Genomic DNA, 24625 nt, shown 5'->3' on the forward strand with positions numbered 1-24625 from the left:
ACATAAAAACACATTTATTTGTCTGTTTATTGTAAGCTCCCTCCAGACTCCTGTTTCATCTCAGATCCTATTTAGGGACCAGCTGCCTAGTTCTTGATATACAGAAGCAACCAACAAACGCAGGCTCAGTCAGGATTGGAAAGCAGGCCAGGAAGACATGATAAGCAATGACAAAGTGTGATGCTACACCCCCATACCCCGGCTTGCTGGTTAGGATTAGAGGGAGTCAGTGGTGTTTTCTCTGTGCTCCAAGCAGCTGGAAAATAGGGATAGTCATACTGTGGGTTTCATAGGCTTGTTGGGAGGACTGAATGGGGTCATATCTGTGAGGTATCCTGCCCCGTGCCTGGCAGATGTCAAGTGCTCAAGGTTATCAGAAGGTTGGGTCTTGGGTCTGCACCCAGCCCTGCCATCCTCTGCCTCGTCCATCCCTGAGTCTCAAATAAGACCTTCAGAATATTGCCTGATTAATTACTTTTTCTGTCTCCTCTGCCGTGCAGGGTCCCCACTTTATACTCTGTGTGTGTTGCACTGGGGCCCCTGGACTCGCTGCTGCTTTCACTTCTAACCCTCGGCTTCTATCTGCTCTGTTGGGAGACATTGTATCTCATTTCCTGCCTTCTCTGCATCACTCAGCCTTCCGTATCTGAGGTTAACAGCCCTCCCTCCCAGTGAGGTATGGGTGAGAGCCACGTCTATAATTTACTTACTATAATTCACACATTTACTATAATTGCTTATTTGTTACTGGTCTTCTCTGCTATGCAGTCAGATTCATGAAAGTAGGAGCCGTATCCGTATTTGTTTTAATGTTAAGCACTCTGAAATCCTACTATGTGTCACCTCAAGCCTTACTATGTGCCGGGTACCCAGTCCGTGAGACACGGGGCCCCCTGGGGACTCAGAACCTTAAGGCAGTCCAGGAGGGATTCCGTGTTCACCTTGTCACCCAGGTCCTGTAAACATCAAGCTCTCCCTAAACCGCTTCATGAATGACCAACTGAACGGGCTTCCCCAGAACCAAGCATGAGCCCCGACAAAGGGGAGGTCTCAGAAACTGTTGGCTGAATGAATGAATAAACAAACGCACCCAGATTCAAAGAGACAATACTCCCTGATGTTTTTGTATCACACAACGCATAAAAAAATGATAGTATTTCAATGGCCCACTGGCTAAATGCAAGAGCCTTCTCAGGACAGAGACCACCCTGGGGACCATGCCCACCCAGCGCCCCCTCCTGGCCCACCTGTGTATTGGCCCCGGAAGGTGACCCTCTCTGGCCGACCGGTGCTACCCACTCCTCTCCTTCTATCCCGAGCTGCCTGTGGATTGTCCTCGGTGGTCTTGCCCCTCTCAGAGAACAGCCTGGGGGAGGTTGGCTCGGATTCGGAACCTGAGGTGGAAAGAGGGGCATCAGAGGGGGAGGGGGTGGGGGGGGGTCACATAGTTTAGGGAGTGGGTAGATCACGAGTTCAGGCTCTGGGGCAGGCTTAGATTTTAAACCCAGCTCTGCCCCTTAGTAATCACAGCTGACACATCCGGACCCCTGACCTTGTGCTAAGTGCTTGGCGCGCTTCATGTCAAGTACCCTCACGGCAACCCCAGGAGCGGACGCTATTATCACTGCACTGTTAGCTGTCCGCTTAAGTGCGCAGGGCAGGTAAACAACCTGGCCAAGGCCACACAGCTAGAAAGGAGTGAGCTGGGGCCACCGATTCCAGAGCCATATTCCTTCAGGCAAGTCCCTTGTGCTTCCGGGCTTTGGTGTCCTGATCTGCAGAACGTAGATAATACGACCCATCCTGCAGTGAAGATTAAGCAAGATGATACACATACACAAAGCCCTTACGGAAACCGCAGCTCATAGTACGTGCAGAGCATACTGTTGCTGTCATTAGAAGTACACGGTATTTCAGAGCACTACAACTACCTAAAAAAGACACCCGAAACCTTCTCCAACTTTCCTCTAGGGCTGTTGCTGTGGTCCCTGACCACTTAGCCAGCATGCCCAGACTGTGGCCTCCAAAAATCAGTCCAGGCGGGTGGTCACTTACTCAGGGACAATCGACGCACCTCCCGAGGCACCAAGGAGGACCTGGCTTGCCTCCTTCCTGCGGGGACTGCTTGCTCTACACCCCCAGGCTCACCAGACAATCTCTCTGTGGATTTACTAGCAAAAGGGAGAGAGAGAGAGATGATGTCACTGGATGAGGTTTCATGCAGCCTTTAAAGATGATCAGTGAGAAGCCCAACCCAGAGAAACGCTTATAACATAAGGAAAGAGGAGAATACGAAAGTCAAAACCAAAGACTCTGGAGTCAGACTCATAGAAAATGGCTCTGAGCCTCTCTGCCCCTCAGTTTCCTCATCTGTCAAATGGGGATAATAGGAGCAATGACTTCAGAGGGTGGTTGGAAGGACTGATGATACAACGTCCATTAAAAAACGTTAACGTAGTGCCCTCCAATAGAAATACTCGGAAGTTAGTTAGTTGAAGATGATTTTATAAGTCACCATAAGTGAATAGCTGCTGAGTGAGTGGGTGAGAGGGTGAGCGTCCTGAAAATGTTCTAGCTCTTCACTTGGGTGGTGAGTTCAGGGATATTCACTGTATCATGCTTTATTATTAACACATATGTTTAATATATTCTTCTATGTATCAAATATCACATGGTAAAAAAAAAAATGTAAGAGTGAATGAATGAGTGAATAAGCGAGAGAGGGGTGTGGCTGTGCCTGAGTCCACATGTCTGGGGAGAGCCAGAGGTCGGCCAACTCTACCTTCTGCAGCTCCCACCAGGGCACAAGGGCGGGAGTTTGGGGTTCACCCACCTGCCATAATGGGAGCCCCAAGTGGCTGAGGAATCAGCTGGCTGGTCCCGGGCCCGGGCCCGGGCGGGGTGGTCGAAGTTGGACGCTGGGCGCTTCGGGCTGCCCTGGGGGTGCTGGTGCAGGCTGTCCTCCAGCCGGAGACGGAGCCGGGATACCTCTTCTTGCAGCTCACGGATAGCCTGGCTGGGGTCGGGGGGTGGGACAGGAGAAAGAACAGATGCACAGTGAACATAGCTGCAGCCGCCGCCAGAGTGCTGCCTGGATGTCGGGTCTTTGTCCTTTTCCAGCAGGCACCGTCCAACTCTGCTGTCAGTGGATTCTCGAACTGCCCCGTGTGTCCGCTTTTCTTGCTACATATCGTGACACCCCTCTGAGTTCATGTCCCTCCCTGCACATTTGGTGAGCAAAGCAGAACCTTCTTTGAGGTTTACCCAACCTAGCATGCAGGGCCTCTGAGTAACTATTCTGAAACACAGGTGACAAATTCTCAAGATAGAGATGAGGATGCAGAGTAGAGAGGGCATTGTCTCAAGGTGCACGTTAAAATTTCAATTCTGACCTGCCTCAGCCCCCGGGCTGCCCTCCCCTTCCCCAACCTCAGTCTGTAGAAACCCTAACTATCTGTCCAGGCCTGGTTCCTTCCCGCCCTTGCTCAGCACTCCCTCCTGGGTTCCCCCAAATATTTCCTACGTTGTTCAAGCCCAGCTCCCTGCTCCTGGAGGAAGATGCTTGTTTATCTGTCTCCCCAACCAGACAGTGAGCCCCTGGCAGGCAAGGAGCGGGCTTGCCCATCTCACAACCCCTGAGGCCTCATAGATGCTCAGAGAATGTCACTGAGCTGGCCTCCAGGCTCCAAGAGGGAGCAGAGTAAAGGTGTGTGTGTGGAGAAGGGACAAAGAGACACACGGTGCTTCCCATCACCAACTGAACGTGAGCAGGCTGGAAGCTGCAGGGGTGCCACATGCAAGGCTGCTGTCATCCTGGGGAAGCCCCCAAACACAGCCCAACCTGTGACTGGCGAGGTATCTCATGAGCCGCTAGCATCTTGGGAGTAAATCCTGTTTGCATTTCTCCCCGATCGGTCCCTGAATCTCTAGGGTCTCATTCTGAGGGTGTCGCTGGCACTGCAGCAGCCAATTCCACCCAGACACTGCTACACACAAACCCCCCTACACACGGGGCATCAGGGTCCGGGCTGGGCACGGCCGTCCTCCAGGCTGATGCAGGCTCTACGTCTACTATTCGGAACAGCTTCCGGGGTGAGGGCTCCCCTCAGGGTTAGTTCTTGCCTGGTGGCCCCTGGACTCTTGGGGGAGTGTCTCCTGGTGCCACCTTCAGCAGACATCAGCTCTCAGATGGGTGCACGGAGGAGGCGGGAGACCTCTCTCTGGCTATGGCCTGGCGCTGTGTGCGTCTAAGGGCAGTTGGTTCCCCTGGCAATTCCCAGGGCAACGCTTGTTGGGGTTTCCAAGGCAAACCATGAGGGTGGCGGCTGCAGGAGAGTGATAACTCCGGTCACCAGTTAACCCCTGAAAGGCAGGGCTGAGGCCCCATGCTGGGTGCAGGACTGGGGCGGCTCTGGCTCCCTGTCCAGGCCAAAGGCCGCTGAACGAGAGCCTGGGGTTTGGAATACCCCCTTAGGCGTCACTTGTCCTCTCTGGCTTGTTTCTATCAGGATCTCGGTCTTCCTGACCTAATCCTTTAGTGACTGAGTGCCAGCTGGCACTTAAAAGTCATCTTTCCCTGCAATTTTACTCCCCCTTCCTAGGTTCCCCACCTCCGCATCAGCATCCAACTGGTTGGCCAGCCAACAATCTGAGTCATTCTAAACCTTTCTCTTTCCCTGAACACCCCAAAAGTTAACCAACTCCCAAGTCCTGTGGGCGCAATGGCTAATTATCTCTTTTCAAATGCACCTCCCTTCCCTCCCCGCTGGCCCCATAACCTCTCTCTTGGGTGCGGCAGCCTTCTCAGCAATCCCCTGGCCTCTATTCTCACCCTCACAGTGGTCAGAGAATTCTTCCTAAACCGTAAACCCAACCACACCTCTCCCTGGCTTAAAGCCTCCCTCATTGTCCTTAGATGAGACTTTCTACATTCATGAATATTCAGTGAGCACCTTTTCTGAGCAGAGCCATCATCCAAACTTCTAACCAAGTGTGTTTGAGGCCCTCTGAGATCTCCCCCAGGTCTCCCTGTCTTCCTCTCTGCTTTTGTTGTTTAACACCCCACCTCATACTTGAGGATCTGGCTATAGTAAGCATTTGGTGCCTAAAAGGTGGCAGGCACTCTCTCACCTCTAGGCCTTTGTACATGTTGTTCCCTCTGCTGGGATATTCTGCCCTCTCTCTTCCTTCCAGTCTCAGCTGAGATACCACTTCCTCCAGGAAGCCCTCCCTGAAGCCTCTGACTGGGGTAGATGCCCCTTCTCTGTGCTCCCACAGTCCTTCAGCCCTGTGCCATCACACTGGGGGTGCAACCACCTGCTTCTTGGTCCATCCTACAAGATGGTGAGCCTTACGAGCTCAAGGACTGTCTTGCCCACTATTGTATTCCCAGGGGCTGGCATACTGTAGGTAAATAAGCCTCTCATTCCCTTGCAGATATCAGAGGAGACTGCAGGAGTGAACTTACTAAACTCAGGCCTGGAAGCCAACACCCCAACCCAACAAAGGCCTGTGATTGATTATTGGCCAAAAGCTACTCAGAAGAGAAGTAAGAGGACTGACTAACCTCTTTTCCCATTTCTGTTTAATGAAGCGAGGAGAAAACTTTCTCAGTAGAAAAACTGCACTTGGATTAAAAAGAAAAAATTGAAAAAACTGTCCCTTCTCATTTCATACAATGAATGCGTAAACTGCAGAAAACACACCCCTGGGAAGTGCAGACCTGTCTTGGAAGGGAAATGTTGGGAGACAGGCAGAGGGGTCTTAGCACCAGCAAGGTGAACCTCTAGGTCATCTCCCACCGGCTGGAGAAGTGTCCTCGGAATCTAGATCAATGACGTCCCACAGGAGCAGCCCTGAGCTGGGAGGCAGGATGCCTGGGTCCGTCTGGCCTCAGCACAGCCGCCACTGGATGGAGACCCTAGAAAGCCCGTGCTTCCCGTGGGCACCACCCTCCTGTCTCTATGATGAGCTTGAATCCGCGGCGCCCAAGTATGCAACTTACTCTCGCCCCGTCCTGGTGCGGAGGAAGGTGGAGGTGGTCTCTGCGGGCCCATGGGGTGGAGCGGCTGCTGCAGGGGCCAGGGTCGGGGGTGGGCTGATTGTCGCGCCGTGGGGGAGCTGCTCAGAAAGCTGCTTTCGCCCCTTGAACTCTGAGCCAGGGACCACTAGGGAGGCAGAAAGGGGCCAGAGTGAGTTCACACAGAGAGGACCCTTGAAGTGAGAACCTGTGCAGGTGGAAGGGTGGTGGGGGTGACGAGATGGGGCCCGGCTGAGGTCACGAATGAAGCTCCTCTTGAGGTCGATGACCCTCAAAACAGGAAGAAGGTGTGGTTTTCGCTGGGAGCAAAGCGGGCCTGCAGAGCTGTTTATAACTAGATTTCCCTCCGCCATCCACCATTTTGGCATCAGATCCAAGTCTCCAGGGCCTTCCCCCTGCAAAGAGCCCCCTGCTCCTCCACGAGGGCCCCCAGACCCTGTGCATCACCAGGTTGCTCTGGGACTGCCTTCGGAGCCTCCACCTCCCTCTGAAATTAGTCACACCTTTGCCTGTGTGCACGTTTCTTGGGGGAGCATTCAAAACTTTAACTAGCCTCTCAAAGGGATGGGTGACCAGAGGTTACAAACCACTCATCTGGCCCACGCATTAAAACAATGAGCCCTTGGAAGACTAATCAGCAATATATAAAGGAACAAACTATTGATTCATGGAACAATCTAGATGAATCTCCAGAAAAGTATGCTGAGTGAAAAAGAAGCCAATCCCAAAAGGCTACATATTATACGATTCCATTTCTATAACATTCTTGAAATGACAAAATTACAGAAATGGAGAACAGATTAGTGGTTACCAGGAGTTAAGGAGGGGGTGATTGCGTCTATAAAAGGGCAACATGAGGGACCCTGAGACGGTGGAAATGTTCCGTGTCTTGACTGAATCCATATCAATATCTGGTTGTGACATTGCTCTATGGTTTTGCCAGATATTATTATTGGGAAAAACTGGGGGAAGGATCTCTGTGTATTATTTCCTACAACTGCATGTGACTCTTTAATTAATTAAACTTTTAACTAAAGTTTAATTTAAAAATTTTAAATGGTGAACCTTAAGAGGCAAAGCTAATCTGAGAACAGTGGTTACCTTTGGGAGGTGTGGGAGTGACTGGGGAGGGCTTGAGGGGGGTCTGGGCTTCTAATCGTGTTGAGTTTCTTGGTCTGTGGTCACTTCGGGAAAATTCATCAATTTATATTCTTTCCTGTATGTTTTATTTCAATAAAAAGTTCACATGCATTTTTTAAAGGTAAAAAATGAAATCACGGATTTTATAGACACAGTGTTCATGACACGGTGTTTAGTGAAAAAAAGGAGGTTATTGGGACTTCCCTGGTGGTCCAGTGGTAAAGAATCCACCTTCCAGTGCAGGGACGTGGGTTCGAGCCCTGGTCGGGGAACTAAGATCCCACATGCCACAGGGCAACTAAGCCTGCGCGCCACAACTACTGAGTTCGTGCGCCTCAATGAGACAGCCCGCATGCCGCCAACTACAGAGCTCACGCGCTCTGGAGCCCGCGTGCCACAACTAGAGAGAGAAAACCCGCATGTCACAACTAGAGAGAAGCCTACGCCGCAACGAAGACGCTGTGTGCTGCAACTAAGATCCGATGCAGCCAAAAACAAAAAAAAAAAAAGGAGGTTATTAAATATTCATGTATAATATCCCATTTCCGTTTTAAGTATTTGTAAATAAACACACACACATTGACAAAGAAAACAGCTCACAGGTTCTACACCAAAATGTCAGCAGTGATGGTTTTTAGCTTATTATTTTTTCTTTTGTTCCCTTTTGTCCATCTTACCAGCAATTTCAAATTTTCCTACAATGAACCTGTATGATATTTTGCATCTAAAGGGTAATGCAACTTTTCTTATTGATTTGATTTTTTTAACCCATGCAATCCAGCCACCCCCAGGTTCTGGCCAACCCAGATGTATCCACTCACCCATCTCAGCCGCCAGTGCCCGCTCCAGGCAGAAGCTGGGTGCCCTCTGCCCGAGAGGACTGTCCTGGCCAGGTGGGGGCCTCTGGGCTCGGCTCCTGGGTATGATGGGCTCAGAGGCTCTTCTGGGTACCGGAAGACCCCTGGTCTGGCGGTGGGAGGTTGCATCTCGGGGCACAGGCGGAGTGAAAGACTGGGCTAATGTCCCTCGGGTGCTGGGAGACCATGGAGGGAGAGACACGTTGAGGTCACACAGAAGGAGGCCACAGCCGCCGAGACCCTCCACATGCTAAACCATGAACTCCTGACCTTTGGGACTTGGCACCCCTGGCAGTACAGTATTTCTGAGGATGCACCCCCATTATACGTGCATTTTCTTTATAAACCGCAGAACTGTACATCTGCCTACTCACACAAAATTATAAAGCTCAACTTAGTTTTTAGATAATATACAAAGAAATAAAATTTGTAATCCTTCCTTCCCAGGCAGCCCTGGGTAGCCCGAGGGGCCTGCATCCAGCTTTGGAGACTATCACTCTATCTGGTGGCTCTGTCATGTCACCCTCCCTACAGACCTTATCCATTCACCATTTCATCATCCATTTGCTCAACAAATATTTATTTCCCAGTCTGTCGATGATTGGCGGAGTGACACTGGGCAAGTCACTTTCCCTTTCTGAACCTTAGTTCCCCTCTATCAATAAGATGGGGGAAATGAACCATCCTTGGGGGGATGAAGTGTGGGCTCTGAGAACGCCCAGGCCATCTGTCCCTGTTCTGAGCTCACAGGCACTTTGATTCTCAGGCTATCTCAGGTGTATGACACTGATGGGGTCCCCAGGATACCTGATCTGGCAGAGCCGGTGCTCTGGGGTCTGAGTGAGGGGCGACACTCTGCTGGTTTCTGAGCCCACAAAGCCACTGTCTGTCTCGGGGGATGCCATCCAGGGCTCCTGAAAGAAACAGTGTCCCTTTAAATCTGAGAAATGTGCTTGAGGCACACTGGGAAACCCTTCCCAAGTCCTGGCCTGGGCCTTACATTCCAGAGGCTCACAGACAGGGAGGCTGGCCCAGCTCCCAACAGCCGGGCGCAGGGTGTGAGGGTCCTGCAGCATGAGCACCCAGCCAACCTCAGGGACTCCGCGCCCCGAGAAGACGCTGAGCAAGTCCCGCTTCCCTGAGGAGTGGGAGCCAGGGCCCTTGGAAGAGATACTGAGAGATATCCTGAGTTGAGAATAGAAAGAGGAGGAGAAACGTCCCGTGGCGGGAATGGGATTCTCATGTCCACACGGCTTCCGGGCTGGGCCTGGAACACCATGGTCCTACCTGACTGCAGAAATGCCCGGGCCTGATGAATTGGGAAAATAAACTTGATCAAATATGCACACCTCCGACACACTGCATCTAATGCAAGGTGCAAAGATGGCCAACAGAGAGACACGGGTGCCTGCCCTCAATGAGTTCATGGTCGAGTACAGACTCCTTACCATGGGCTCATTAGGACTACAGGGGTGTGTGTGTGTGTGTGTGTGTGTGTGTGTGTGTGTGTGTGTGTGTGTGTGTGTGAGTGTGTGTGTACACATGCATACGTATGTGTTTTTCTATGGGAGGATCCATCACATAAGTCACATTTCCACAGTGATTTGTGATTCCTGCAAATCACAAGCTCTCAGAGGAGAAAGAGGAGCTCCTGGCAGAGGGACGGGGGTGTGGGGAGCTACGGCATAAGCCCTGAATGTTGGGCAGGATTGTGAGTGGCAGGGGCGGAAGCAGCAGGCATTCTGAGCAAAGGCCTGGAGGCAGGAGGCTCCAGGAGATGCCGGGAATGGCCCTGAGGCTCTGAGCCCATGCCCCGTGCAGACGCATACCTCCAGGTGGGGCCCGCCAGCTTGGCACAGAGACTTCGGTGGAAGGCGCTCAGAGATGCCACTTCCCTCTAGGCTGGTCAGACTGCTCTGGTGGGACTCCGCAGACTTGGTGCCCTGAGTGCGGGGGGGCCTGCTTGGGCCTGAAGGAGCTGCCTCAGCTTTGTCCAGGCCCTGCAGGTGCCTGTCTCTGGCCACGGATGCGTGGAAGTCTGCTGGCTTCACAGATGCCATCTGCTCCACGGTTTCCCTGGCAGGGAAGGAGAGGCACACTGGCCCTGAGCCCTGGCATGGGCTGGGCAGCCCTGTCCCGGTAGCCACACAGTCTAGGGCACAAGCTCTGGAGTCAGGAACCCCTGTGTGCCCACCCTGGTTCTGCCACCCTCTCACTGTGTGACCTTGGGCAAGGCACCTCCCCTCTCTGAACCTCAGTTTTCTCAACTGTAAAATGGGGATGCCTACAAAACCCACCCTATACACTGCAGCAGAAATAGTGTGGAAAGAGATGCGCTAAAGCATCCTTTCCCAGGCTTCTGGAATTGCCTTCCATCTTCGCTCTTCCAGCCATTTCCATCAACCTCAATCTACTCAAAAAGACTTTATGTCACTGTTATAAACAGAAGACCAGTATTTCGTGTTACAAATAGAAACTAACTTTGCAAATAAATATAAGAAACATGAAAACAATATTATCATAGTCTAGATAGATCCTGTTGCCTAGTAAAGGCTCTGGGCCTGAGGCCTGCTTGTTTTCTCTCTCTTTCTCTCTTTTTAAAGGAAGATCAAGGGCTTCCCTGGTGGCGCAGTGGTTAAGAATCCGCCTGCCAATGCAGGGGACACGGGTTCGAGCCCTGGTCTGGGAGGATCCCACATGCCGCGGAGCAACTGGGCCCGTGAGCCACAACTACTGAGCCTGCGCGTCTGGAGCCTGTGCTCTGCAACAAGAGAGGCCGCGATAGTGAGAGGCCCGCGCACCGCGATGAAGAGTGGCCCCCGCTTGCCGCAACTGGAGAAAGCCCGCGCACAGAAACGAAGACCCGACACAGCAATAAATAAATAAATAAATAAATAAATAAATAAATAAATAAATAAACCCAAAGTTAAGAAAAAAAAATTTATAAAGGAAGATCAAGAGAGGCACTGAAGACATAATAGCCCTGAGATTTCTCCTTGATGTACATGGAATGTCTGAGACTGAGAAGGAGAGTAATGTTATTTAATGCTGCATCTGTCCTACCAGAAACCTCGTCCCACAACACCCCAAACCATTTCAAATGCTATCAATGGTATATGTTGCACGTTTTAGAGAGACACTGAGCTACAGGTCAGGAAGGCCGTTTCTAAACTGTAAGGGGCTGTCTAGCTCACTATGACAATTTCCACCCCTGCGGTTTCTGAGCTGGTGTGGGACAAGCGGGGAAGGCTCACTGACATACTCGAGGGGGCCCCCGTGACTTCTCTCAGCCTGTGCTGGGGGCTGTCTGGTGGGGAGCCTGGTGGCCGCCGCTTTTCCTGGAGCTGAAGCCGGCCCCTCAACTTCCAGGGTGTGGCCCTGCCCCTTCCCCTCCTCCTCCTCCAGCCTCAGGGCTTCTGGGAGAGACTTCACACTGAGGTACCTGCAGAAGAACACAGAGGAGAGTGACTTCTGCCCAGCAGGGCCAGCAAGATCCCACCACTAGGCCCACCACCCTGGCCTCACTGCTGGTGGGCACTCACCGCTCTAGGAGGCCGTGGAAATCCTGCCCCACCTGCAGCTCCTTGTGCCTGAGCGGGGTCGGGAGGCCCAGCGGCCTGTCCTCTACTTCATTGCCGGTAGCGCTCAGATCCAAGTTCACGTGCAATGGGTGGGGGCCAATGTTGATGGCGTCGAGCTGGGGCCAGAAAGGAGGAGGGGCAGAGATTCAGCAGACACCTAAGACCACTTTTTAAGGACCCACCTTATGCCAGGCTCATGCTGGGTGCCAAAGAGTAAGAAATAGGTTAGGTTCACTAACCTATCATCATCCTTTCATGTGTGCAAAAGTAGGGACTGGATCATGTGATCTTTGATACTGACTGCCATTGATTGAGCCCCTGCTACGTGCCAGGCACTGTACAGACATCACTTCACAACAATCCCACCAGTACCTAGGTTATTACAACCCATTTTACAGACAGGTAACTGAGGCTCAAATGATTTGCCTAAAGTCACACAGAAGTGAGGGACAGAGCCTAGATTTGAACCCAGATTTCCATTCCAACATGGACACCCAGACCCTCAAAACACCATCACCATGGGAGCAGGGGAGCCCCTCAAGATGATGCACTCGAGATGATTGTCTCTCATGGGGTTGTGACGTGGGCTAGAGAGAATTCTACAAAGCCCCTTCCATGTACAGCCCTTCTCTAGTGTCGCCACCTCTGTGAATAGTCCCCAAATCCACCCAGGACTAAAAGCTAGAAGCCTGGAGGTCATCGTTTGCTCCTTTCCTCTCATCACCAATCCAAGTCCAGTCAAATGTACCTTCTAAACCTCTCTCAAGTCCATGCACGTCTCTCCATCTGCCCTGCCACCTCCCCACTTCTGACCTACCTGCAAATCCTCTGGTATCTTCTCCTGCTGAAAAACCCAGCAGAGTTTAAGACCATCCCCTTGATGTGACCCACACACCTACATTCTGAGGCCCCTGCCTGCCTCCCCAGCCTCCTCCCCTTCCCTGCCTGTCTCCCCTGCCTCTTAGACAATTGCCCCCCCCCTCGGGGTCCATACTCTAACCACAGGGCCTTTGCACAGGCTGTTTTTCCTGCCAGATGGCTTTTCTGCACTTAGTAATTCCTACTCACCCTCAGATCTCATTTAAACATTACTTCCTCAAGGAAAGTTTCTCTGACCCCCTAAACTCAGATATGTTACCCTGTTATCTACTCTCGTAGAACCTCATAATTCTCCTTCAGAGCACTGATCAAAATTATAGTTAAGTAACTGGGTAACTAGTTCAACTAGACAGAAAACTCCATGAGGGTACAGGCCACCTATTATTTCAGTTGTTTTCTACTGAATTCCCACCATGTGTCATGAGTCTTGGCATATGGTACAAACTTCTCAGATATGTCATGAAGAAGTTAATGAATGGAGAAAACAGTGAATGAAGGAACAGTCCAATACGGTTGGGCAAAGAGGTACCTCAGGGCAGAGGGTCTGGATGGCTGACGTGGGGGCTTGTTCCAAAGGAGAGGGCAGGCCCGTTGGCTGGTGGGGGGAGGGCATGGCTGGGGAGCTGTCCAGAGCCGAGTCTGACCCGGCTGGCTCAGGCTCCTGCTGGCTCTGGTCTATGTGGCCCTTCAGCTCATCCAGGCGAACTCCCAGCTGGAATATCTCTGCCTCCAGCTCCCTGGAACGAGGAAACATCAGGCAGGTCTGGGAGGCTGTGCTTCAGAGCAGAGGCCCCAGAGGTGCCCATGGAGAGTGCATCTGACATCATAATTTAGATTATGTGGAGAGCAAAATCAACAAGGTGAAAGTGGACACCACTGGGAATAAGGAGGCCTCAGCCTGAGTCCCCTTCTGCCTCCATCTGGCTGCAGGAGCTTGAGGAAATCCCTTCCCCCTCTGGCCTCAGTTTCCCCATTGTCCAATGAGGGGCTTTAACTCTTATCTCCAAGGTCACTTCTCATTGAAGGGAGTTCAAAAAGGACACAAATCTCAGCCTTCAAGTATCCCCCATCTGGACATGTTGTTAATTGGGATAGGATTTCTCCCTGTTCCCCTAGTGTGTGAATTGTGAGGACAAACTGTCCCCCTGCTGGTGGGAACCCAGGGCCTGACCCATCTGTCCTTGGAGGCCTCTCTCCCCAGCATGTACCTGCCGGGATCAAATCTCCCGGGCGTCCCCGTGGAGCCGGCAAGCTGCTGGGCCACGTGCTGCTCCCTGCAGGCCTTCAGATACTCCTCCTCCAGGGCCGCGTGGGCAGCCTTTAGCTGCTGGAAGACCTGAAACCAGACAGGCCAGGAAGACTTGAGTGCCCAGCCCCCGTGGGCTCCATCCTTGCAGACACAGTGGACGAGACAGCTCTTTGGGGGAGCGGAGGGGCATGGGACTCTGGGACTGTGGAGGCCTCCGGGCCCCGGAATATCTGGAAGGCTGGGGTTGGTACCCTCTGGAGCCTGCTCGCTCTGGTCACTCTCCCTGCCATCAGATTGGTATGGCAGAGGCACGGCTTAGAGCACTGGCACCAGCCCCAGAGGGTACCAGTCCTTCCTGGGTAGACCTACAAGAACCCAATGTTCCATGATGGTCATAGTGTCAAATATGCTATCACTATATCCCCATAAGGACCTAGTACTTGAGAGACCTTAGATCCTCATCCTCGATTCTCAAAACAGTAGATTTTGGAACATTAGTCATTCTTTTCCCAAATCCTTATAGACTATCACAACAGATGGTATTATCATCACCATCATACTGTTGAGAATGATAACCAACATTTATGGAGCATTGAGGCTCTGTCTAAAGCCCTTTGCATTATTCATTTAATCCTCAACATAACCCTAATGAGAGGGGTAATTTATCATCTTCATTTAAACAGGATGAAACTACAGCACAGAGAGATTACTTAAGTCAGTGAAGGTCACACAGTGAGTGAGCAAGTTGTAGAGTCGGGATATGAACCCAGGCCCTCTAGCTCCAGAGCTCATGGTCCCAACGATTATGCTAGGTCCCCACAGTAAACATGACAGTAGCTAACTCATGGGAGGTTAAAACTATGGGAGGTGGGCTCATTATCCCTGGCTTTTTATCATCCTCATCTCACTCATCCTATGCTGACGATAGACTGAGGCCAAGGACAACCTACAGTCTAGCCCCCAGTCAAGCTTTATCTTCCAACAGCTCTCAATCTCCCTGCATATGGGGGAATCAGGAGATGGGGGAAGAAAAAGAATGGTTTTGATTTTCAAGGTCCTTGATCATTCACTCAGTGAGATAATACAATCCATATCACATTTTGTAATCGGAGAATGTGTGTAACATCTATATAATAACATAATACTTAGTAACATAATATTAACAGTAAAAACTATCAAACCAAATGTGTTGCATTTGCCCTGCTCACCCTCCCTCAGCTCCTCTCCCCACCCTGCTCTGCGCCTTGAGCATCAGCTGGGCTCCTGACCTGCTGGTTTCCCTTGGGGCCTGTCTAGGGGAAGCATCTATTAGAGGTCACAGGGTGGGAGGAAAGAGACTTGGGAGGGAACTGCTCCAGGCAGGTGCTAGTCCCTGGGCTTCCCTGTCCCTGGCCGGGCTCCCTGAGGCTGCTGCCCACACCCCAGCTAATAGTCCCTTCACTGATCCCTAAACCCGCAGCTCTGAGAGCTCCATCTGTTCCTTCTTGGGACCCTGGCTGATGCATCAGAAATCTAAATTTTATATATGACCACAGTTATCTAGAAATACCAGAGCCCGGAAGGAAATAAGCCAATAATGGTTGGATTAGGGGTTTCTTTCCCCCCAGTTTTCAAATTTTAGCAACTACTTTTATAATAAGGAAAATTATAAAAAGAAAAGGCCTTTTCCTGGTTGCCGACAGGCAATATAATCCGTGGGAAGCTGTGCAGGGCAACGATTAAGACCCTGGACTTGGGAATCAGACAGGCCTGGGTCTGGGCTGTGCCGTCTACTGGCTGTGTGGCCTTCCAGCTGCCCCTCTGGGCTTCAGTTCATCCCAATTAAATGGGGGTGATGACTGTAACTGCCTTGCCGGGTTTTTATGATGATAAAATGAAATAATGTACATCAAGGGCTTACCACAGTGCCTGGCACACCAGCATCTTTGCTTAATAAATGGTGACTATTGTGATATAATGATCATTATCATGGAAAGCTAATCAGGGGCTGTTTGTTCTAAAAGGAGACACAATGTCTGGGATTCTCTGGTCTGTCTTGCAGCAAACGAGGCCTCAGAGCCTGTGCCATGGGAGACAGAGCAGCTGTCTGGCAGCTCCAAGGGCATCTCTTGAAGTGGGCAGTACCTTGAGTTGGTCCTGGGGTGTCAGCTGTCCTGCTTGCAGCAGTTCTACAAAGGACTCCACCTGGGAATTGGAAAGGGAAGGAAACACGCTCCATTAATCCAGACTCAGAAGGTGAGTCCTACAGACTCCCACACTTAGCCACAGTCACACTTTGGTGCGGAGAGCTGGGCCCTGCCTTGGGATGTGGGTTTTCTGACAAGCACGGAGAGGCGGGTGCCAGAAAAGCTCCACCACTGGCCTTGGCCATGGCAGCCTTGGGAAAAATCAAAGTGGAACCTCCAGGAATTTATCGACAGCAAAGCGCACTTACTCCTGTGCATGAAACCTACAGCAGCATGGTGGGCGTGGGGCAACAGGAAACAGTCTGAATGCCTATCTGTGGCACGGTATGCAGCCATCCAGGAGATGAAGGCACATGTGTGTGTTCTCATGTGTAAATGCCTCCAAGACCTACTTTTCAGCATCAAATCAAGGTACAGGACAGTGCTTATGGTAGGCTACCATCTGTATAAGATACGGAGAGAACAAAGAAGGAAAAATACAAACACAGTTGCTTATGTATTATAAACTATCTCTAGAAGGTATATTATAAACTATCTCTAGAAGGATGCAAGAGACTAAAATATTAATTGCTTCTAGGGAGGAGAACTGGGTGGTGGGCGGGTACAAAGATGGGAGGAAGGTTTTCTACTATATGTATCCTCTGAACTTGGAACAAAGTGAACTTATTGCCTACCCAGAAATATTCAAATGTGGGACACTAAAAAAGTCAAGGTACATTATAGTGTACATACTCATGTGACCATTTCTATAAATGCATGTGTGTGCATTAAACATTTTGCATGAAGCAGAAGCGCAAGAGTGGAAGAAAAGATTTCACTGAATATATTCTTTGTCCTGTGTGAGGGTCTTTACCATGGGTATCTATCACTGTTACAAAAATTTTTTTAATTAGGAAAAAAAAGGCAAAGACAATTTGGAGATTTCTAGCATTTCTAGGAAAGCTCTAGATCAGTGCCAAAATATAATATAGAAATTTACCTAATATAATTACATTATATAAGTTATATAACATAAAATAGAAATGTAATGCAAGCTGCATATGTAATTTAAAACTTTCCAGGAGCCATACTAAAAATGTGAAAAGACACAAGTGAATTAATTTTAATAATACATTTTATAAACCTAAAATATTATTTTGACATGTAATCAATGTAAAAAAATATATTGAAAATTTTATATTCTTTTTGTTGCACAAAGTCTTTGAAATCCAGCATGTGTTTTACACTTACAGAACGTCTCAATTTGGAGTGGCCACATGTCAAGTACTCACTAGCCACCTGACCAGTGGCTCCTGTATGGACAGGGCAGCCTGGATCATTAGGGGTCAGCTGGTGCCCCAGACTTTGCTCAGTGTGGTGACCTTGGCTTTGCTTTACTTTACAGCACACAGGACAAGGAGAAACATCTCTCCAGTTACAGGACCCAGAATGGCAGTGATAAAAAGGAATAAAGTTCATGCTGCTACAACATGGATGAGCCTTGAAAACATTATGCTAAGTGAAAGAAGCCAGACACGAAAGGACAAATGCTACATGAATCCATTTATAGGAAATGTCCAAAATAGGTAAACCCAAAGAGACAGAAAGTAGATGAGCAGCTGCCAGGGGCTGGGGGGAAGGGGAATGGGGAGTGACTGCTTAATGCATATGCAGTTTCTTAGTGGGTGATGAAACTGTTCTAAACTTGATTGTGTTGATGGCTGCACAACTGTGAATATGCTAAAAGCCACTGAAGCATTAACTTTAAATGACTGAATTGTATGTTATGTGAATTATGTCTCAATAAAGATGTTACAGAAAAGAAAGAAGGAAAGGAAGGAAGGAAGGGAAGAAAGAATGGTGGTGTTTCTTTGAAAGAATTTGTTTTATGGACATGGTGACGTAACTATCGCATTTCCCTTTCTGCATTGACAACTAGGAAGCTCAAAACCAAATGTGAATCTGATAAAGCATTCAGGGTCCAGCAGAACATTTTGTTTATTCACTTCTCCCTAAGTTCATTTTATTTTTTTCCTATCCTTACTTCCCCTTTGCCCCAGTTTCCTCACTTCCGTTTTCAGAATGTGGTTACAATGCATGTATTTTCTAAGCTGCTTTAAAGTACTTTTGGAATAAGGCCAAGTGTATAGTTATAAACAGACCTGCAAACAATTCATAGTTATTTGGATGAAAATATAAAGGCCCCTTGAGAAGTGACTGACATTGACTTCCATAACGAAAGGAACTAAGGAAGTGAGGTGATCTATCCTAAAGAGGAGAAGGTAGAGTAGAGAGAGGCCCCATAACCCTTCCAGAATCCTGAAAAAGCAGTCTCCCCCAGAAGCGAAACTGGAGATAGTTTCAAGCACAATTAGAGAGAGTTTGATGAGACACACTGGCAAAAAGGGAGTTAAATCTAGCACTGGGTGACAAGGAGGAGGCTGGAGCCAGGAGGTCTCTAAAACCAGGGTCAGGGGGGCTCTGTTTCCAAGTTAACTCCAGCAGGGGAATAATGAGCGAGCCTCGCAGATAGCCCCTCATCCAAGCGGGCAGAGGCTCTGCTTTCTCCAGGTGAGTTCCATCTCTCGTGGGCAAAGTTGGGGTTCCACTCACCTTGGCCAGGAACCGACTGGCCCGAGAAGTCAGCTCCTGGGCCTGCTCCGCTGAGGGCTGGTCCTGGGCGATGCCCGGGTTCTCCGGAAGCCACCCTAGGGCGGGTGTGCTGGGGGGCGAGGAGGGGTTCAGGTCTCCTTCAGCTGATGGCCACCCTGGAACATACAACCACTAAATGCTGGGGCCAAGAGCAGTCCTTCCTGGGGCTGAGAGACTGTTGCTGAACCTCAAATCCACCACCTCCATCCTCGAATGACAGCTCAGCCATCTCACGATCGTGCCATCTTCACATCGACCTGAGGAAGGGGCCTGGGCAGTGCTGTCCCCACTTATAGGAGAGAACAAGGTGTGGATCAGCCCCGGATCACACAGCTAGAGCCAAGCCAGGCCTCTGGGTTTCCAGTCAATAGTGTTGGCTCCAATTCAGAAAGATGCGGGTTCAAATCCCGACCCTCCCCCATAGCAGTGTGACCTTCTACATGTCCTCACCTCTCTGAGCCTTGGTCTCCTTGACTGTCAGTCGGGTAACACCAGTGGGGACCTCACCAGGTGAGGGCTCTACAGGGACGATGCTCTTTGTCATACAACTCGTCCGAGATCACACAGCTGCTAGGTGGCAGAGCTAGGGCTTCGCCCAGGCTGCTCTGGCTCAAAGCAGACACTTTCTACATCTCCATTTGACCTCTTCAAGTCACAGGGCCCAGAGAGGGGCCTCACCTCCCTCCCTCCCCTGGCCTGAAGCCAGTGCCACCCCAGGGTGAACCAAGTGTCCCTAGAGCAGGGTCACAACAGAGGAGCCCTTCAGCCACATCTCCTCTCCCAGACTCACCTGAAGCCTCAGAGGCCTGCAGGCCCTTGGCGGGGCCCGGCCACCGCTCTACAGAGTGGGGCTGTGGGATGGTGAAGGACAAGACCTTGGTCCCCTGGGGCATCGTCCCCGTGTGGATGCTGTGGCTGGGCTGGGGCGGGTCCAAGTACAGGTTCACCTTTAAGGGAGGAGAGGCACAGCAGAGCCAAGGGTTGGGGCAAACCCACCCAAAAGGCCTCATCTTCATTCATGCCATCATTCAGGCGCTCAACAAACATGCCTTTGTATAATAAATAATACCTTTTAGTGGAACCCTTGGGTGGGGGCCAAACACTGGGCCAAGGGCTTACATATCCTTTCATTCTCTCTTTATGGCAGTCCTGAGAGGAAGGGACCATATGCCTATCTTACAGAAGAGGGAACTGAGACTCAGAGAGGTTGAGTCACTTACTCAAAATCTCCAGCTGAAAAATCCTTGGGCTGGGATTATAACTCTGCTTTGACCCCAAAGTCTATGGTTTTCCATATTAATAATTTTATTAATAATATTTGTTATAATATATCATAATAATACTGTAATCAATATAATATTTAACATAAAACAAGTATAATTATATTATAGTAATATAATAATTAATATTTGTTATTAATAAAAATATTTCCAATACTTATCATTACATTGATAATAACAGCAATTAATGACTGTTTGAATGAATGAGTCAATCAACAAGTAAAGGAATTATCTCTCAGTTGTAGCAGATCTCCATCATCTGAGGATGGATTTCATATGGTAAATAAATAGTCTAGTGTTTGGGAGAGAAGTAGAGAGTCAGGGAGATGGCCAAGGAAGACCTTCTGAAGTTAAAGACCCAAGTGGTTTAAAGCAGGGGATGGCAACTATGGTCTGTTTTAGTGAACAAGGTTTTAGTGAACACAGCCATGCTCGCTTGCTTTTGTATCGTCTGTGGTTGCTTTCATCCTATAACAGCCAAAATGAGTTGTTACCATGGAGAATATATGGCCCGCAAAGCTGAAACTATTCACTATCTGGCCCTCTACAGACAAAGTTTGCTGATTTCTGGCTTAGCATGTGAGCCCTGCAGTGCCTGGGTTCACACTGAGGCTCTACCACCACCCTCCTCTGAGTGCTAGAGCAGCTGACTGAACTCACCTGTCTGTGCACAAAGTGAGTGCTCATTCAATAGCAGCCACCACCCTCACATTCATCACCGTCGATATTATAACTATTACCATCACCATCATCATCACTATCACCATCATCACCACCATCACCATCACCATCATCATCACCATTGTCATGTATGTGGCCATCACGGAGGCAGGTCCCTAAAAAAGCTACTCTCCTAGGGTCCCCTGGTCCTCATGACGTCAGGCAGCTTATCTTACTGCCCTCTGCTACCCTAAGGTCAGGAGTGGGCAGTTCAGGGTGGGCTCCCAGGCCCACAGAAGGCAGCCTCTCCCTGCTTAAGCTGCTCTTCACGTCCTGGCCGTGGCAGAAAAATCTACTCCAAAGTGAGGGACAATGGCTCAGCCGTGGCTGGGCCACCCTGCTGCCTCCCCCCTCTTTCAGGCCCAGCCTCTGATGAGAACAAAGCTGGATTTTAATAATCCCCTTGGCCATCTGCTCAGGCCCGCCTGTGGGGACTTGCCCACCAGCACCCCTCTCCTCCCAAGGTGACCCAAATCTGGGGGAGGCCCGGTCCTCCTGCATTCCCCCCTGCCCCACCCCACCCATCGGCCAGCCTCAGCCCGGGCCCACCAAAGGCCCAACCTGGGGGAGCGACAGGAACAAACTGCTCTCACCACCTCTGTTTGCACAGAGGGACCAAAGGCCCGCGCAGAGGCCCGGGAAGCAGGGAGCCGGGGTGAGTGTGGGTTTGCCGAGCTGCTCAGGCTTGTCCCTCCTGGACCCGTCTCTGGACACAGGCAGGACCCACCCCCAGGGCCCCTGTTTAAACCAGGGTGTCCCACGGTGCTCCCTGAGGCTGGATTGGCTCCCTCAGGGGCGTTAAGCAGGGAAGGGTGGACGAGTGCGGGAAACACTGGGTTAAATAACTGACTAATCTCAGCACAGATGGGTTCCTCACAGCCTTTAAAATGCTAATGGACTTTTATGAATGGGGCGGGGAGTGGAGAGACTAGGAAATGCTTCCGCAACTCCTCCAAACACACAAACCTCCCTCGAGCCTCTCCTCCCTCCCCCAACCCCATCCTTACGCTTCCCTCCCCCTCCCCCCTTCCACTCCCACCCTCACCTCCACCAGGTGGCCATCAGAACACACACTTTAGGAAAGGCAGTTTTATGTCATCCCCCCTGATTCTTTCTGGGGTAATTTCCGGTCTCAGCCCCTCCAGATCCCCCTACAGCTGAGGTGGGGGAGAGCAGCTGGAGGGAGGTGGCAACACAGCTGCGAATGCAGGACACCCCCATCAACTCTGGCCCTAAGCTAGTCACCGGGCAGTGACTCCTGACCAGCCCTGGCTCCCTGCCCGCACCCCAGACGGGATCCAGTAGTGCCCCCCGGCCCGGCCCTGGAACTCCCTGGTCAGCCTCCCCAGTGGCAGAGCTCACAATCATTTAGTCTGGCTCTGTTAAACCTAAAAAAAAAAAAAAAAAAAAAGAAAAAGTGGGCTGTGGGCTATTGGGCTCAAACCCCAGCTCTGGCACCTACTTGTTGAGTGATCTTGGGCAAATTCCTTAACCTCTGTGCCTCAGTTTCCCCCATGGTAAATGACTGAGGACAGTGGTCTGTAAACATCATGTATTACTATTGATATTATCACTGTAACATCAGCATTCTGCCTTGTCATGCCTCTGCCACATACCCATTGCCAGGGCCCGAGCTGGGCACACCCAGGCACGGGGAAAATAGTGCCCACTCTGGAACCAGGCAAACATAGTTTAATCCCTTACAAGCCGTGGGATGTTGAGCAAACCACTCCACCTGGCTGAGCCTCAGTTTCCTCCTGTGAAGAGGATCAAATGAGATGACTCTGGCAGTGTACTCAGCCTGGGGCCTGGCACCTTTTTACTGCTCAGCAAATGCCAGTCTCCTTCCCCTGGTCCCCACCCACTGCTGCTGCCCTAGAGCCAGGCCTGGCCTGGGTGTCTAGGGCCACATCCCCAGCCTGGGGTCCAGCCCTCCCCCTGGGGGCTCTGAGCAGAGTGCAGCGGGCCCCCGGGGTGGTGGCATCAGCCAGCTCAGCCTGGGGGAGCAGTACCGCTTCCGTGTCTGCGAACTGGGCTCCCTGGCACGGGCTCTGAGTGGGAAGCTGCTCTGGGGGTTCCCGAACCTTCGGGGGTAGAGTCTGCAGAGGTCCGGACACAGTGAGAAGCCCGGCTGGAATCTCGGCTCCCTCAGGCTCTGTGGAGCCCGGCAAGGCCCCTCCCCACTCAGGCCCCACGTCCTCCTCAGCCCTGCCTGTACTGCGTCCCAGGGCGCGGAGAGGATCGTCCTGCTTCCAGAAGAGTCCAGCTTACCTGTGCTCACCCTTCTCTTGAGGAGAACCCTCAGGCCAAGGAGTCATTTTTCCAGAAAGCAAGACCAGGTGAGCTAGTGCTGAACCATTCCTGGCCTCTCCAACCTTTCCTCCTCTGCCCCCTCACACACGCAGGGCTCTGGGGCACCAGCCAGGCCGGTGTAGGTGCGCGTGGTGAGTCCCCACTGGGACAGGGGAGCGTCCAGGAGACGCACACAGCTGTGCCCCCATGGTGTCCCTCTGCCTGACACACATGGGCACCCAGTGAACACCTTCATATTAATACTATTAATCACCATAAGATTCCCTAACTCTTAGGAAGTACTTGCCAGGTGCCAGGTACATACTTTCCATACACGAACTCATTCCTTTAAATAAGTAAAGGGGGAAGGAAGGAAAGGAGGGAGGGAGGAGATATTCCCAGCCTCTGACCCTGACCTTGACCTTTGGCAACCTATGCCCCTCCTGGGGTCCTGATTCTTCAATCTGTGAGATAGGGGAGCTGAGGATTTGGACCCCATGACCAGTTCCTTTCTCCTCGGACCTTCTAGGAGCCTGCGGCCATGAAAATGTGGTTTCCCCGGAGAGGATGCCTCACCAAGCCCTCTACTACCCCCATCCCTTCGGCTCCTGAAACTGGCTCAGAGAGCTGCAAGAAGCCTTAAGACATGGGGTGGGGGGAGGAAGGGGAGCCCGTTGGCTCCTAGGAGGCCCGATTAACCCCCTTTTACCGTTGTGCCCAAGGAGGCCAGGATGGAAAGGACCTGCCTGTGTCAGGAGGTGGGTATGGGGACGCAGAAGTCCTGCTCCTAGAACAGGGCCCCTTCGTTTCCTCTTCGTGGCTGCCTCGGCGACATTTCAGACATTTCACAAAAGAAGCGTCGCTAGATGGTGGAGAGCAGCGGCCTGGCAGGGGGAGGGGTCTCGGAGCGTGACGGGGACAGCCCGGGTGTGGGGGGGTCGTGAGTGAGGAGGCAAGTGAGAGGGAGGGTCTGCATCTCTGCACCCCAGCTCCCACCCCTCCTCCATCAGGCAAGAGGCGGGGAGAGGTAAGCAGGAAACCAGGAGGGGCTGTGAGAGTCCCACTTCCTGCCTCACCTCAGAAAAGGGGAAGGTCCCAAATGCAGAATTCACAGCTTCCCCTAGATGGGGTGGAGGCTGGGCAGGATGGGGGTGGTGGATTTCCCCGCCTCCCCCCTCCCCCTGTCCCACACTAGACATTCAGTGAGGAGAGAAGCTGTGGGTGAGAAAATGGGGGAGGAGAAAGGCAAAGGTGTGATCTAGCAAGTATCAGCCTCAGGGGTTGAGCAGAAATTCTGTGCTACTCCCTTGGGGCTTGAGAGCCCAAGTAACTTCCTTAAGGTCACACAGCTAGTCAGTAATGCAACCAGGAGTTGTGCCCAGGTGGTCTCATTCCAGAGCTCATCTAGAAGGAGAGAGCTTCTGGTGAAAATTCCTGGGCACCCTGGATTCCAGCATTCAAGGACTCAAAGTTCATCAACAGTAAAGGAGATTTGAGTCTGGAGAAGGCAAGGTCACTGCCCCAGGTCACAGGGTGACCTTGTGGTAGAACAAGGAAGGACCGGGTTCCCCTATCCCCAGGGTCTCCCGAGCGCCCCCCTCCACCCCACCAGGCCCAGTACCTTGGCTCCGAGGCGCAGCTGGTCGATGGTGTTCTCAGCCTCAGCGTACTTGGTGAGGAGCTTGTGGTAGTCCTCCTGCAGGAGATGGGGGTGGGCAATGAGGTCACGCACCAGGCCCCTCTCTGTGAGACCCCTCGCAGGGGACCCAT

The 24625-nt window shown here is 51.3% G+C and overlaps 1 protein-coding gene across 1 annotated transcript in view; it reads right to left on the reverse strand.

The window, feature by feature from the left end:
- The window catches only part of AKNA (AT-hook transcription factor), a 52533-nt gene that overhangs the window by 7388 nt on the left and 20520 nt on the right, over nt 1-24625 (reverse strand). Inside the window, exons 4-18 of the mRNA XM_082403756.1 lie at nt 24477-24551; nt 19354-19510; nt 18525-18679; nt 15871-15930; nt 13706-13833; nt 13027-13234; nt 11580-11734; nt 11300-11479; nt 9867-10113; nt 8845-8951; nt 8002-8213; nt 6005-6167; nt 2834-3016; nt 2056-2171; nt 1248-1394 (exon numbers count right to left, since the gene is read on the reverse strand). Of these exons, the coding sequence (XP_082259882.1) occupies nt 1248-1394; nt 2056-2171; nt 2834-3016; nt 6005-6167; nt 8002-8213; nt 8845-8951; nt 9867-10113; nt 11300-11479; nt 11580-11734; nt 13027-13234; nt 13706-13833; nt 15871-15930; nt 18525-18679; nt 19354-19510; nt 24477-24551 (2293 nt within the window). The remainder of the gene's footprint in view (nt 1-1247; nt 1395-2055; nt 2172-2833; nt 3017-6004; nt 6168-8001; nt 8214-8844; nt 8952-9866; nt 10114-11299; nt 11480-11579; nt 11735-13026; nt 13235-13705; nt 13834-15870; nt 15931-18524; nt 18680-19353; nt 19511-24476; nt 24552-24625) is intronic.

Source organism: Balaenoptera borealis, assembly GCF_965194805.1.
Source record: "Balaenoptera borealis genome assembly, chromosome: 8".
NCBI lineage: Eukaryota > Metazoa > Chordata > Mammalia > Artiodactyla > Balaenopteridae > Balaenoptera > Balaenoptera borealis.